The sequence below is a fragment of the Dendrobium catenatum genome, unplaced genomic scaffold (assembly GCF_001605985.2).
Source record: "Dendrobium catenatum unplaced genomic scaffold, ASM160598v2 fragScaff_scaffold_637, whole genome shotgun sequence".
Classification (NCBI taxonomy): domain Eukaryota; kingdom Viridiplantae; phylum Streptophyta; class Magnoliopsida; order Asparagales; family Orchidaceae; genus Dendrobium; species Dendrobium catenatum.
In genome coordinates this window covers 518,355-535,412 of record NW_021319099.1, presented here as the reverse complement: position 1 = coordinate 535,412, position 17,058 = coordinate 518,355, and the positions used below count along the sequence as shown (strand labels likewise).

General features: G+C 30.2%; 1 protein-coding gene across 1 annotated transcript in view; it reads right to left on the bottom strand.

Annotated features, from left to right (window-relative positions):
• Nucleotides 1-17,058, bottom strand: part of LOC110116728 (NADP-dependent alcohol dehydrogenase C 1-like) — a 67,007-nt gene that overhangs the window by 4,211 nt on the left and 45,738 nt on the right. Inside the window, exon 2 of the mRNA XM_028695450.1 lies at nt 2,817-3,175. Coding sequence (XP_028551283.1) covers nt 2,817-3,175 — 359 coding nt within the window. The remainder of the gene's footprint in view (nt 1-2,816; nt 3,176-17,058) is intronic.

Here is a 17,058-nt window from a genome sequence, read left to right as displayed (position 1 = left end):
CATGAAGTCCTAAGCTAACAACTCAAGCAACTACACCTTCAACTCTTGCAATTTTCTAGGTTCCATCCTGTAAGGTGTCTTTATTATTAAAGTTGTACCTAACACCACCTTACTATAGAAGTATACCTCCCTTTTAGAAGGCAATCCAAATGCCTCTTCAAGAAAAATATGAAGGAATTCTTTTTCCACTTGAGCATCTTTAGGACCCTTAATAAATTTCTTTAAAGCTCTCACATGTGCCAAAAACATATAATTCCCATTCCTCCAGGTCTTACCCACTTGTAATATAGAAATAGGAGAGAAAAAGACACTCTGGGTATCCCAAAAAATAAAATATTTCCCTACCTTCACACAAATTCACACTTCTTGCATCAGTCTATCTAATCCTAATATTTGCTCAACCAATCCATATCCACTATTATAACAAACTTATTTATAGGAAATACAATCAATTCTAACTTCAACTTCCTATTTTTAGTTTTAAATTTACACTTACATGCTTGTCTAGCCACTAAAAAATCTCTAGTGGATAGCAAAATAGATTAATTAGAGGCTAAAAAATCTATAAATAAACCTAATTTATCCAACACATGCCCAAATATAAAAGAATGACTCACTCAAACATCAAATAAAATATGAAAAAATAATGTAGAAATAAATGTCATACTTGTCAGCACATCTGGTGTCTCCTTCGCCTCTTAATGAGTTAGACTGTACACTCTAGGTTGCATCAAGACTTTACCATAAACTAGAATCAACTTCCAGTGAGCTCCTCCTATTGATTCACCTAATGGTCTCCCTAAAAATTTATCTGCACTATAGCTTGACAAAGCCTCACTAACTACTTTAGAAGGGGTTGATTGTATTCTCTTACTCAAGCTACCCCTGACTGTAGGTTTACCCTCCAATGCTCTCTATAAATACTTTGCCACCTTGGGACCTTCCTTACCACATATGAAGCACTGGCTAGTATGTAAAAAGCATTGACCTATATTCCTCCTCCCATAGAAACCATAGATAGGAGCACTACTAACTAATATATATCATCCTATATGTTGCAATACTCTAGGTCCTCCCCTCCTCAAATCACTACTCTCCAACCTAGTCTTCTTACCACTCAACACACTCTTGAGTGACTCTCCACTAGTTCTCTTCCTACTGGCAACCCACCATTATTGGGTGGACATCAAATCATTCTCCACCAACCCATCTCTCTCTAATAGCTCAAAAAATCAAAGATATGGAATGGCACTAACAAATGTCATGGACTAAGTCTCAAACCCCACATCAAATGATAACACTTCTCTTCAAGGGTGCTGATAAAAGAGGGAGCCACATTTCTAATAATAATATCATGATCTAGTATATTAACAACTGATAATTTACTATCAAAATTTTCCTACTCATTTTATATAAATATCAGAGAAAGCAAATTAGCTAGTGAAACTTTAATATAAGCCAGTCAAAATAATCACAATAATAATATCTATCACATAAAAAATTTTACATGATAAAAGCTAACTAAAATGGGAGGTATCATATTTTTAACAATTTTAGGAGGGAGAAATACACCAAACTCAAAACCATTAAAATTAGATGTAGTGTAGAAGTCACTTATAATGATTAAAATAATTTTTATAATAAAAGTGATAGAAGAATAAGCCTTAGAAAGTTTCCTCACTCTTCTCTCTCTCCTCTCCTCTTCTTTTTTTATAACACCCCAAGGTCTAATTTTGGAAGAATCATTACCATTAACTAACCATATTTTCTATAAATTCATCCAATCAATCCAATGGAAGAAATTAAAAATTAACATCAAAATATAAAACTACATTCATCCTTTAAAATTCATATATAGAAGCCAAAAGATCAATTATTACATTCATTTCAACTTTCTAAGTTCCTGGCTATCAAAAATTAAAACTAAAGGAAGTATAAAAATAAAATAAAACCTGAATCTCCAATCTGCCTTCACTATACTAGCTCCTAACCCTTTCATAAAAAATATGTAAAACCACAGAGTAAGCTGATAACTCAGTAGGTTAGCAAAACCTAAAACTGAAATAGTATGAAAGTAATCATTTAATTAAGCAATACTAGTATGAGCATATAATTATAAAAGCATGTAATAATCAATGAAATATTAATAAGTCATATGATCAATAAATGTTAGTACAACTATATATCTTAAGAGCAGTAATCAGAAATCGGTAACAAAATATAAGGGGTCAATAAAATTAATCATTTATATACCCATTAGTTATATAATAGTTTCTTATCTATCCCAATTTAGGAAATTTATATACCTATCATATTCATATGCATGTCATAAAGTGTCAATATTATGCATGTACATTAAGTAAATCATGTGATCCATAGATATCAAATGTCTTTAAATTAATTTTATTAGATCAGGTGGCTTTAATATCAGAAGACGTCACTTCATATCCATTTGTGTGTCATATTATTTTAATAAGTTTCCTTATGACACCCTTTCTATATCATTTAGGATTATATCAAAAATATTATTTTAAATAAAAGCCTGTCACCTCACCCTCTTGTATAGGGTAACATGTATCCACCCAACCTTAATTTGTAAATCATTTCTAGCCAGCCTTTCAAGCATAGACAAGTTTTATAAAATATATAACATAAATAACATCAGAAACCACACTCAATAATCATTTGACTGTATCATCTTAATGCATTTAAATTTTTCATATGTACCAAAATTAGTGAAATTTATAAGAAAACATTGTGTGCAATTTTTTACATGTATCAAAAACTACATTATAAAATATAAACATATCATATACCAACAACGCCAATGTGCTTTCCAGGCTGGTCGAGCTCAAAATTCTTCATGGGACTGTATACTGTTATCCCTGCACAGAGCAATGGCGCACCTCGGTCTATGGGAAAGTTTTTAGGGAACTTCACCACAAAATGCTCGTCGACAACGATGATGTTCGAGTAGCCTCCATAGGTGATTTTTCCATCAATGTCAATCGAGTTGTAGGCGAATACCAGCTTGGGGCAGTAGTTCTCCTTATGTTGGACGCATTTTTCGCAAGAACGACAAGCACCTACCAAGCATCCAACCCCCACTGTGTCACCAATTTTGAGCTTGAGAACATTGCACCCAGCCTCAATGACAATACCAGCAATCTCATGCCTGCAGGGGGGAAATACAATGAGTGTGATGAACTATATTACAGCCTGAATGGTGCATTTATCCTATTAAGAAGAGTCAACTAATAAGATTAATTATCAGTTTGTTTGTTGCAGCTGTTAATTTTGTTAATGAATTTGAAGAAAGATGAGTAATGCTACACATCAGAACGTTTTCTACTGAGAAAAAGTTGTTTTTGAAAGTACTTTTTAGAACGTTGCTTTAGATAAACACATCCCTCATACAAATATTGCATCTGTTTTTAAAAAAGCTTACCCAAACAGACCCTAAAATCTAGAAAGCATGTTAGGTTGTGCTTTTTTTTCTTTTCCTTTTCAAAAACAAAATTTAGGAAGCATTTATGGTTAATTATTTTTATTTTTGGAAACAGATTAGTGTATTTCTAAATTTTTTTAAATAACAAGTGGGTGTTTTCACTAGTTTTGGAGATATTATGAAAACAAGGAATAAATATGCACACAAATATCTTTCTTTTTTTAGATGAAAAAAAACAAAAAAACAACAATAAACTCCCCTAAGTCCTTAAGTTCCATTTCGAATATAGCTTCATATTGTAACACCTCTTATTTATGGCTAGAGAAGATCTGCCTTTCGCATTTTAAAATTTTGATATCAGACATCACTTTTTCTTTTCTTTTCTTTTCTTTTCTTTTTCTTGGTAAACATTGTGAGTAAGCAAGAACCAAACTTAAGGTTTTTAAGTTTTCCTTTCTAAAATGGAGCAACAGTACCACCGAACTGAAAGGAAATAGTTTCAATCACTTAAAAGTAGCTGCAATAAGGTTTTTTTTGGGACATTTAAGCAAATTAAGTCAAACTCACACACACATCACAAACTCAAGACTAGAACCCAAGACTTCTTTGGTTGATAGTCAAAAGCTGCCAACCAATAGATCAAGGTGAGCTACATTGTTTTATATATATATATATATATATATATATATATATATATATATATATAATAAGAAACTCATTAATTCAGGAGTCTCTCACATGATTATGTAAACAATTCTTTATAATCTTCAAATATGAGAATGTTCAATCGACTGTTGTTTTAGTAATTGACAAAATTAGAGAAATCCTTATAATTAGGATTACCAAAGGATAAATATCACTCTTTTTAGTCTCCACTAGCTTTTGATCAAGTCCTCCAAGTCATACTTATGTGTACAGCACTAGATCTTATATCAATAATAAATTTTATCAAGTTAGTTGTCTTACATTATGAGATCTACATTTAAATATTTTGATGGATAAAACTTTACCAAGCTTATCAATCAAGTCTTATCAAAAGCTAAAAATGAATCACATGGATTCAAGCATGCTACACAAATAAGTAGCTCTATATTTATTTCATTAAATCTATTATTGAGTCCTTAAATTTTTATTTCTATTGTATTGTGAAATAATCCAACTTGATAATGATGTTTATTTATGATATCATCAACTTTTTGCTTTGATCTTCCTCACCTTACAAAAGTATCATTCATATATGGAATATCTATATTATTTACCTCACAAAATAAACAAACATCCTTAAGAAAAATGTCTCAATCATGATCTCTCATATTTTGGAATCATTACTTAGATACTTTTACCAAATTCATGGCATTTATGATGTCTTGAACTTTTCTTTACAACACCTATGATAGCTCCTTCTTTACTCCCAATATAATCTTCATCATATGAAAATTTATAATGAATTCATAGCATTATATAGAATCAAGAAGGGAATATGCTTCACCTTTTTTCTCACTACTTAAACCATCTTGTATTATTAACTCAAGAAGTTCAATGATAGATCCAAACAAAAGTATTCATTTCATAAGTGATCCATAATGTAAACCCCAATGTGTATCTCCAACAAATTGAATATCTACTTCCAAATTTGAGCCTCTACCTCTTGATTATTTGTCATTTTTTAGTTGTTTAATGATTTTGTTATACTTTTTTTATCATAGCATTTCTCTTCTCCTGTATGGACTTCTAATAATATTTATCAAATAAGAAACTATATTAAAAAGTGAAATAATTTACATAGGATTTTTATCCACGACAACTAGTGCTAGTTGAAGCTCATGTGCAAAAAATGTATGTAAATAACCGAGCAATTATCTTTCAAGATCAAAACTTTTAGTATGTTAAAATCACTATGCATGTTGCTAGTTCCATCATAACCTTTCCCATGTAATCGAGATATACTCAATCCATATTTCACAAGAATTGGTTAAATTACCTTCTTTAGAGTTGAAGCAGAAGTCTCCTTAACATACACAATCCCATTGAAACACTTAATAACACAACCTTTTATATCTACATGTAATAATACAACTACAGCTTTTTATTTGATTTATATATCACGTTATTCATCCAAAAAAATTACAAATAACTCATTGTCTAATTCCTGAATTATGATATTTGAAGTCTCTGCAGTAGCATCATGTGTGATTTATTTTCATATTTTTAAAGCAATCAATTTATTATTCAAGGGGCATTATTAAATATAACTTTCTTTATATCTTTGTTGTGGCATGCTAAAAATCATAGGGGCTAAAAAAAATTCCTTGGTTCTTAAAATCTTCAAATTCATCATGACCATGAAAAGCTAAACCTTTATGTAAAGAAAATGTATGCAATCTATACTAGCATTTAAACATGTTTTATAATCTCTAGGATTTTGATCAAAAGGCCTTTTAAAAGAAAACCTAATATTAAGGTCTTGATTCATCAAATCTTCATATTGATGCCAAGTAATATTGTTGGAGCTATTAACTTAACTAATATGAACTTGAAAAATACCCATCTATTTTCAATTCTTAAATCCTTTTGTGTTAGAACTATCATCTCTAGCCTTCAATATTATACTCTAACCAATTTTTATGTAAGCTGCATCTTTTTCAATCAAAAAGAAAGTTCCAACTTCAATATTATACTCCAAATGCCAAGTAATACTCCAAACTCAGGTCTATAGAGATAATAATATAAACATTAAGTTTCTCTTTTTCAATATTATACTCTAACCAATTTTTTGTGTTCATAAAATCATGTGGGATTAAATCGTCATAATTTATTTCCCAATAGTTTCCATGTAAAATCATGATCTCTAAGCTGACATGGTCCTATTTGCAAATAAAATCTTTGCGCCGTATCTCTCTCATTTGGATGATTATCACAAATCTTTTTTCTTAATTCAGGATCTAAACGGATTTCAACAAAATTGAGCTCAATATAACTTTCTTTTGATTGTGCATTATTATCACTATAAATACTCTCATGTTTGTCTGCTTCAATTTTTCTTTTAAAATATCTTTCCATCTCGAATATAAATAAAAACCTATTTAATACATTTAATGCTAAAATTTTATTCCATCTCATATGGATATTCATATAAACATTTAAAAACTTTTATCTAATTATTGTAATTACTAGAAAAGCCACAATTAGTTTATACACTCAAAAAATTACTTAGAAAAACTAACCTATGAAAATCTAAATTCTTATAATCAAAATGATTGGGATAAAGCATACGACACAATATCAAATGTTATGTAGTGCAAACTTTATAAAATATTAGAAAAATGTATCTTTATCCATAACTTTATAAAACCACTGGAATTGAAATTAGAGATAAGGGTTGATGGGTATAGTTGTATATCTGTTCATTGGTTATGTATGCATTGTGCAAGTGCACATATCGATCAAGTAATAAAGTAAATAACAATAGTTTTGATCCCATGAGGAAATAGTGTACTCTACGAATGCTCTAGTAATGTCTACCCAAGAAAAAAAATTATCCTACTGTGCAAAATGAATGTGAGGTTCTATAACTACTAAAGATGATATAAAAAATGGAAGTTACTTAGAATAAAATGTCTTGGACTCATGATAATGAACTATGCTATGTTTTCTTAAGTAGACTATACTAGTTATCTATCAAAGCAAATGATCACTTATCTCTTTGTTGACCTTGTAAGGGTGTAAAGAAAGGCTTTCACCCCTCTACAGTGGTTATTTCTCCATAGACCTTAGAATTATATTCATCATATATCTAGGAACGAAAGTTTTATATCTCAATGCTAAAAATTATTTCAATATTCCTCCATTGAGGCAATGAATCATAGTAGGTCTTAATTTTATACATGGTCATTGTATAAATTAAATGACATTTAAGAGTAATTGAGAACAACCGTAAATATTTTTAAAAGTAAGCATCTACATTAGGAATAACACAATTTATTCACATAATAAGCCTAAATAATGATTTTAGTTGGCCATAGAAATTATTTAATACAAAACAAATTACACTACTAATATTAGAAATATATATATATATATATATATAAGAAGGTAGTGGAGAAAGTATCACTTGGGTAACCATTTTCAAGTAAGTCTCTACACAATGGACTCTTCTCATAATGATTCCCCTTAAGCACCATCACTCCCCACTCTCTTATCCACTCTTAATTGCTACTTTACTACCTTTACAAATAACTAGTTGATGTACAACTTCCTTTTTACCAATGAAAAAAAATCCTATTTATATAACCACAAAATATTTTTACTCAAGCATCATTACACTAGACATAGTGCCACCACAGCATTACAATCATAAACTAGGGCTCCAATGCTCTTGAGTTGACTCTAGCATGGAATTGGGCTAGCCCAACTCAATGTTTCCCTAATAAACTTCTCTCAACTCCATGTTGTAGTGCTATAGAAGATTTGGTGTCATGGCATTTGATCAAGTCATTTGGCATTACATCACTCTTCTACCTTTACAGATGACCAGTGGATCTACAACTTCCTTTTTACCAATGAAAAAAGGATCCTACTTATATAATCATATAAAAACTTTACTCAAGCATCACGACACTAGACATAGTGCCACCACAACATTACAATCATAAACTAGGGCTCTAATGCTCTTGAGTTGACTCTACCATAGAATTGTGCTAACCTAACTCAATGTTTCCCTAATAAACTTCTCTCAACTCCATGTTACAGTGCTATAAAATATTTGGTGTCATGGAATTTGGTCAGGTCATTTGGCACTAAGGTGTTGAATTATGTATAAAGTGTAGAGAACATAGTGTATAAACACTCCTTTTTGGTATTGTTGACCTCATTTTTGTATAAGGTCATCAGGATCCATCTAGACTCCTACTTGTATATCTGATTGTTGATAATCACCAACTGTCAATCATCTAAAACTCAATCCAAACTTCAACCTAGACTTCAATTAATCAAGACATCAACCCAAACTTCAATTAATATAAACTTCAATTTAGACTTTAATCTAGACATCAATCCAAGCTTCAGTCTAGACTTCAATCCAATTCAATCCAGACTTAAATATAGACCTCAATTTAGACTTCAATATATACTTCAATCTAGACTTCAATCAAGACTTCAATCCAGAATTCAATCCATACATCAATCTAGACTTAAATATAGACTTCAATCAAGACTTCATTCCAAAATTAAATCCACACTTCAATCAAGACCTAAATCCAGTCTTCAATCAAACCTCAATCTAGTCTTTAATCAAATCTCAATCAAGTTTTCAATCAAACTCTAATCCAGGCCTCAATCATGCTTCAATTTTATCCTATCAACAACAATCATCCAATTAATTTTTAATGAAGTGGATAATTCAAATTCAATCAAATAAATTTAGAACCCAGCTCAAATCTAGAATTCTAGACCAAAATCTAAGATTAAGGGCCTTGTCCTAAAACTCTTTTTGAGTGATTTTTCAATCACTTCAAAACTCAAACAAATGACTCCCAATTCATGTTCTAACAATTTCATATTTATTAAGCATGTCCCTATGGTCAACCCTTCAAATTTTAGTCCAATCTAAGACCTCTAACCCTAGAAACGCAATTGAAATTCAAAGGCTACAAAACTTTTAAATATTTACAACCTATGCCATTAGACCTTCCACCATGTGGAATTTGACCTTGGGAACTTTCTCAAAACCATTGACTATGTCTATAACTCTATTTATGACATGTTGAAGACAAAATTATTCTTTGGTGGATGTAGGTAGACCTACAGTTGACCAGTGGCCCAAATGACTAAAATTTCCTTTAAGTTGAAAATTAGAATTTTCTTCAAATCTCAATATAGCCTAGCAAAATCAAATCTTGAAACCTCCATAATGCATCCTAAACATCATTAGGAGTGCATTGGACTCAAATCAAAGCCCTGGTCATGCATGGTTGACCAAGTTAATTCACTTTGAGCAAATTGTCCCTAAAGTGTCCATTTGGTCATTTCAACTTAAATGATCATCCTAATGCATGATACCACCTCCATTGGTCTCTAATAATCAATCAAACCTGTTAGACCCAACTCCAGCCACTAGTTTGACCTTATTGACTAACTCAATAATGGTTAACCAGAACAACCATAACCCCAATTCACACTCAATCAAGCATGAACTCATTTAAACCTCTAATCATCTCCCATAGTGAAATGGACATGACTTGTCACCCTAACCCAATCATTAGGAGACTTAATCAACTAAACCTAATTTTGATCAAATCAAGTCAACATAGGTCAATTCATGGTCTATGACTAATCAAATGTATTCAAGCCCCATCAAACCTCAAATTTAATTCATTCAATGCCTTAGTCAATTTGATCAAGTTAACTCATCAAGATTTGGTCAAACCCATTTTTATGCATACTTATATACTCAACCCATCTCCTTAATCCCTTGGGAGCTCACTCAAACAACACCCAAATATTCTTCGTGTCCAACTAAGCTTTGGCTAATTATTTGACTAATCAAACACTCAACATGAAGTCCAATTAGCTTCAAATATGGAAAAACTAGCCCAAACAAGCATTTTCACTCAAAAATAACTCACTCCATCTATTTAAACACCCTCTAGAAGCATTATAATCTTGAATTAAGCTTTCAATTTGTCTTAAGCATGCCAAGTCATCCCATGTGATCATATGAGGACAAAATGAGCTTTCTAACTCATTATCCTTTGGATTATTCTCTTCTACATTTTTTAACCACTTGGGTTAAAGTAACAAGTAACAAGCATCTTAGGAAGCTTTTAAATAATTCCTAGTCATCCATGTGGTTCAGGGTAATTTGAATTAGCCAAATGAGAGAAATGTGCTCATTCAACAGCTTAGCACTCTCTCATCTCTCTCTCCAACCACCAAGTCCCTTCCTCTTGCTTCTCTAGAGCTCCTCCAATCTTTCTCAAGTCATTTCCCAGCTCCTTCATGCATCTAAAACCTCCACTAGTGAAGAGATATATATTAGAGAGAGAAATAAGAGATTTAAAGATATCTTTCAATCAAGCTAGACAAAACTTTGGAGTCTTTTAGGGAGTTAAAAAGGACCTCCCTAGCTATTTAACATGCCCAAGATCATCAAAATCTACCCACATGCTAGAAATTTATCCTCATTTTATATTATATGATCAAAACTTGATTTCTCCCAAATTCCAATCCATGGAGCTTTGAAACTCATTGGGTTAAAAGATTAGGGTATCTAGATCCTATGTTTCAAATTTCATCAAATTTAGACTATTATATCAAAATTTATGAGTGTTTGAAACCTTAATTCATTTTGAACTATGATTTTTGGTGCAATCTGGATTGTTTGATCACACGTGTATTGCAATCGGATGATGTAGATCAAGCTAAATAGCATGCTATAGCTGGCAAGTTTTGAAACCTACATTGTTTGTCCAAATAGAGTGCTAACATGGTGCATTCAGATTTTTTCATCCAATTTGGCATGGATCGGATGGCCTGATAGGTTTCCTAATGTGGCAAGTGGCTCAATCAGAATGTGCGACAAGTCATGTACGAGGAAAGTTGCCACCACCATCATTCCAATTATTAGCAGCCAGTTAATATAATTAAAAATGAATTTAAAATTCATTTTAAATGCTCAAAACTTCAAAAATTCATAGAAAATAGAGATGTTCTTAGGCTAGTTGGAAAGATCTTAACCTCTACTTTATTTTAAAAAAACAAATTAAACAATTTTGTTCATCAGATTTAGAGAAAAATAGAGATGATGATTTTCCATTCTTCTAAAATTTATCAAAATCCAATGGTGAAATTGACCTTAAATTTGGATTGTATATATTATGGGGTATCCTTCACCAATGCTAACTTTCTTGGGTCCTGATTTGACTAGATTTTTTATGAATTGAATTTTCAAATACATGGGTTCATTTTGGACCCATAAATTTAAAAATATATATTTCTTTATATACTTAGCATTAGGGAACAAGAATGTTATGATGTATTTATATGTATGTCTAAGGATTAGTGACAATGATTTTCAAAACCATTCAACTTTATTGACACCTAAAAAAAATATTAAGTTCAAGGTCTAGATAACTTAGAAAATTTCTAGAAAATTCTATACACACCCAATAGGGGTAAAACTTTATAATAAAAACTTTGTGACATTTTACACCTTAAAATAACCTTTAATTGGATTTAGAGCCCATTCGATTATAAAATTAGCTATGTTAAAATTCAAAAAAACATAATAAATCCAATTTAAATCCAAAAATATAAATAATAAATCAAAGTGACTAGAATTAAACCCTTTACACAATAAAATTAAATTTGTGACCCCGCGTAGTGGGATAAAGGCTTGTTGTTGTTGTTGTTGTAATTAAAAATTATAAATAGTTCTCAAATACTTGAAAACATTCCCTTGGGTCATTCCTGACCTTTAGGAGTGATTTTAAGAAGTTTGGAATAAGTCTGGATTAATTTTATTAAAAACCCTTTTAATTAACCAATTAAATACTCAAATTTTAGAAATTCATAATTAATTCTATAAAATTTCAAATTGAGGAAACTCGAATCCATTAGACTCTATTTAAGGTCTAGTATTAATTAAAAATGTCAAGCTACCAAAAATGAGTCAATTTTAAAAAGTTAATATTTTTGTCAATTATAGTTAAAAATAGGTCAAAACATCAAAAACTTCATAACTTAATATAGAAAAATCCAAATCCACCAAACTTAGAGTCTAATTACTCATCTTAGGTTCTAATACTTAAGAAAAATATCAAATTTCTAGATTTTAATTTTAATCAAAAAGTCAAAAATTTTCCCATTAATTAAATATGTATTAAATAATTCAAAAAATTCTAAACTTCGATAATCAATTAAAACTCCATAAAACACTAATTTGATCAATAAATTTATTCAATAAACCCCTTAATACATAAAAAGCACTCCTAAGATGAAGTTTTTAGGACGGACTATCTTGAGTTACAATGCTGTGTCCTAAGGAGGTTTCATCCTTAAGCCCACTGTGATAAACCACGAACAGATTCAAAGGAGTGTAAAACTTTAAAGTTAATTGATTATTAATTATTTAACTAAATTAAAATCCTTAATTCAACTATATTAACCAAGTTTTATGGATAGACTACTTGGGCAAGCTATATATCCTAAGGAGGCTTGGCTCCTCATGCTCACTATGACAACCCCACAAACAGGTTTATTGTAAACCTAACTAATCTAATCTTTAAAACTAGCAACCAATCAATTTAATTAAAAAATAATCAACCCTCTTAAGCTTAACAAATTAAATCAATTAATAATATTGGTTACTAGTATGTAACCTAGACCTACAAGGCTATTAACTTAGTCCTAAGGCATATGAAATAAACTTCATGGCCCTTGTGTGCATACAAATATAGTAATCAATCAATAATTAAAAACATGCTTTAAAATTAACTTCAACCCATTAATACTTAAACTCAAACTCAAATCTCTTAAGCCTTCAATAAATAAAAACATTAGACAACTTTAATAAATTACCCGACTTAGGAATAATCCATGCCACACAGCTTACTCTACACACTTTAAATGGTTCATTTGGATAACCAACTCTAGTTTTAGGCTAGGTCGGTGTTTTACTTTCCTATTATTATGTACCAAATTTTTTGTTATTTCATTACATGCAAATTGCAATTAATTATTTGATGTGATTATTTATTTAAATGTTAATTCCATGTAATTTATAAATTGATGTGATGGGTGTTAGATTACTCTTAGGTTAGTAATAATCTAGATGCTCACATACTTTTCTACAGGTGGTTATGCTCATATAGGGCTAAAAAATAAGGGGCAAAAATTAAAATTTAATTAACAAATTTTATGCATGTGCTAAGCATGCTAATCCTCCTTAAAATTGAAAGAGCATGACCAACCATAGTTGTGATTGAAATTTAAGTAATTCAATACAAACAATTAATTAGGATGTTGATTTTAATATTAATTACTTGGGATATCCACGCAGATACTCTAGAGCCTTTATTTATTTTTTTAGATTTAATGTAATTTAATTCAAGTCAAGTGTTGTGAAAGTGATTTTGAGAAGTGATGTTAAACTTTTGACTTTGAATCCAAAGAAGAGGGAACATCCCTTAAGGGAGAGCTCCCTTCCATTTAAAGATTCAAGTTATAATGGTTTTGAATCCAAAGAGGAAAGAAACACACCTTCTAGGAGGAGTTCTTTCCACTTGGATACCTTAACCGAATGAATCCAAGGAGCTCACAGAAGGACAAAGAAGTGAAGAGAACATCCCATTCTCAAAAAATCACTTGTGTTAATTTTATGAGTTGAATCTGGTTCGTGGTCAGTGGTACCCAACCACATTTAATTTTTATAGACCCTGCATTATAAATTAAGTGGCACTTGCCACATGGACTTTACATTTAATTTGATTATTTACATGATTTGTTTAAATTGATTATACAGTATAAATTACATACTTTTCTAGGTTTTTTACTTGCATGTCGATCTTTGTTTTAGCTCGGAATCGATCAAAGGCTTATGAGGGCATGTTAAAACTTTTTTAACTCATATTAATTAAAAAATGTCAGGCTCACATAGAAATCTCACGGCCTTAAGAAATAATCCCAAGAATGACCCGAGAGTTTGCATGTATTCAATTTGAACTGTCTCTTCCTTATTAGGTACCTCCCCATCTATAAGTTCTAGATTATCACCTGACCTATTAAGGTGCCATTCTATCAAGGGAATCTTGTATAATCTCTAGGAAAAATCTATTTTTAAGCCTTTTTAAAACTACTTCTTATCAATTTTAGATATTGAAGAGTCAATTAGCATGTATTGCATTAGAAATAAATTAAAAAGAGTCTAAATTTTAATTGCATTTTATTTTTAAGCATCAATCACCCTACATAAGTCAAGGGGCCAATTAGGATCTGCTCTAGACATCAGCCCCAATTCCTCATAACTTAATTAATAACATACCTGCCCATCTTTCATAAAGTGATTGGATACATAGATTTTAAAGTGCCTAGGTAATTATCTAGCTCATCAATACAGGCCAGGATAAGCCCAAATTTGTACTATATTATCTAAGTTCGGGTTAATATTTTTTAGTGCCCAAAAATTACACCTAGGATCTAGGGCAGACTCAAAATCATAAGTCCCTAGTTTTAGGATTATAATCTTAACCTTCTAATAAATTCACAACTCAAATTAAAATCTCTCAAAATTAAAATTTAAAGCCCAATTCATAAGATAGGCTGAGGAATTTTTTAATAATTTTAGAATTCTAAAATACTTCTTACTTCTCTTCTATTGACCTCTAGAAATAACAATTTATAATTTGATCCAATCCCATTTGAAGTTTCAAACCTCACTTCTTTGATATCAATCCTTGATAATTCAAAAATAAAAATTTTGTCGTTATTTTAATCAAAAGTTTTTGTAGAAAGCTCAAGTTTCCTACGATGTAATAAACTATGAGGGCTTGCACTCATGCGAGATTTAATGACCCCAGTTCAATTTTTAAAAGCTTGATTAATTCTCTTTGGGAAAATCATCAAAATCAACGATGATTGTTATCGTCATATTTAAACAATTAATAAGCGATGATATTTTCTTCCCTCAAGAAAATATATCATTCATTATCACGACTTTAAAAATGAAATTAACAATATCATATTTAGACCATTATAGTTAAATATTTGATTGAACATCATTATGACCCTTCGGGGCCATATGTTGTTCTTTCCTGAATTTGGCTATGATATTTGGGATAGAATTTCAAATTCTAAATATGAACCCTATTCTAAAATTTTATTTCCACCTCTCAAGTTAGTATATTATTGTTGATGGTTTGTTTGATTTCAGAAATAAAATTCAAAAATCAATCTCAAGTTTTCTCAAAGAAATTTAATTTCAAATTTTCTTTGAACATTTCCAATGCAAAACAAAACCTTTTTAAACAGATGCTAAGGCACTTAGGGTGCTACAATATTACTTGATATTACATTAGGGAGTTGAATTAAATGAAAATTAGATCAAGCCTTGAGTGCTGCAATGCGTTGCACCTTTTGATCTATTCATTATTCCTAATAAAATTTGCAATTTAAAAATGATTAAAATGAAAGAAATTTTTTCACTACTTTGATCTCAATTGGAATGAACCAAAGTGTGACAATTTCAATTTAAGCAATCCTTAACAAAGCATCCTAAGAAACCACTTTCATTAATATTCAACTAAATTCTTTTTCTACTAGTGTAAGTGTAATGTTGATTACTTGTTTAGAATGAATAGTTTATCATTTAGCAAATGTTCATATTTTACTTTGGAATTCATTTATAAACAAAAATATGTACTAGATTACTTACACTTCCCTTTTTAAATTAACTATTGGGATCCTTTTAAGCTTTTCCATATACTTTTTTTTTTAATTACTCATTTTCCCTTTTTACTTTTCTTTTTCTTTATTCTTCTATTTTCTCTTTTTTTCATTTTATATTTGATAATACTTAAGTAATAGTTTTAAATATGTGATTGCTTTAAATCTTCAGTTGACCCTAAATTGAAACAACATAAGGGTGTTGTTAAAAGTTCACTAATCCCATACTTAAATTTATAACTAATTTATAAATTAATCTGAGTACTACCTTTTTCTAAACATAGTTATTCACTCTATAACCAGTAGTCAAGTGCATTGGTATTATAGCATTTAAATTAAATTTGAAGAAATTTATATGATTTTTTTAGTTACTTGATATGATTGTCAAATTAATAATTATTGTACTTTACTCGCCCAATTAAGCACCTATAGGGTTGAATTATTCTTAATTTTAAGCAATTCTTATTCATAAGTTTTATAATGATCAAAAGAATATCAAAGTGCATTTGAAGTTATAGGAGGCAAAAGTAATACTTAAGCAAGTAGGAATTTCAAACTAAATAAAAATTGATGAAGCAACATAATACATAAATAAATAAGAATAATAATACAATAAAGTAACAAATTTAATGCAAAAAACATACTAAGGAATCTTAGATATAAAACATTTTAATCAAATTCGCACACCCTTTCAACCTAATTTTTAACCAAACTACAAATCAACTAGCATAAGCAACTTCATGCTAATAACTCAACAGGTTCAACTCATGAACATCTTACTATAACATCATCATCAACTTTTAATGTAAAGAAAATAAAAGTAAACATAATAAACACGATGCAACAAGCATCATCTCATCACCACTTTTCTTCCTCCTCCTCATCATCATCATCATCATCATCATTATTTGTTGCTGCTATTGGTAGACATAGTGGTACGGGTTCCTAAGTAGGGATATGTGGGAAGTAGTACTAATAGGGGTTTTAAAAAAAAAAAAAAAAAAGCTCCTCCAAAACATTCATCAAAGATCACAAAAATATGACAGAACATCATCAAAAAAATAATCAACTATTATAATCATTATCACACATCCACCAAATTCATCCAAACTTTTATATTAAAAATAATAATAGGCAGCAAATAGGTCATTCAACCCTAGAGAAACATTCCT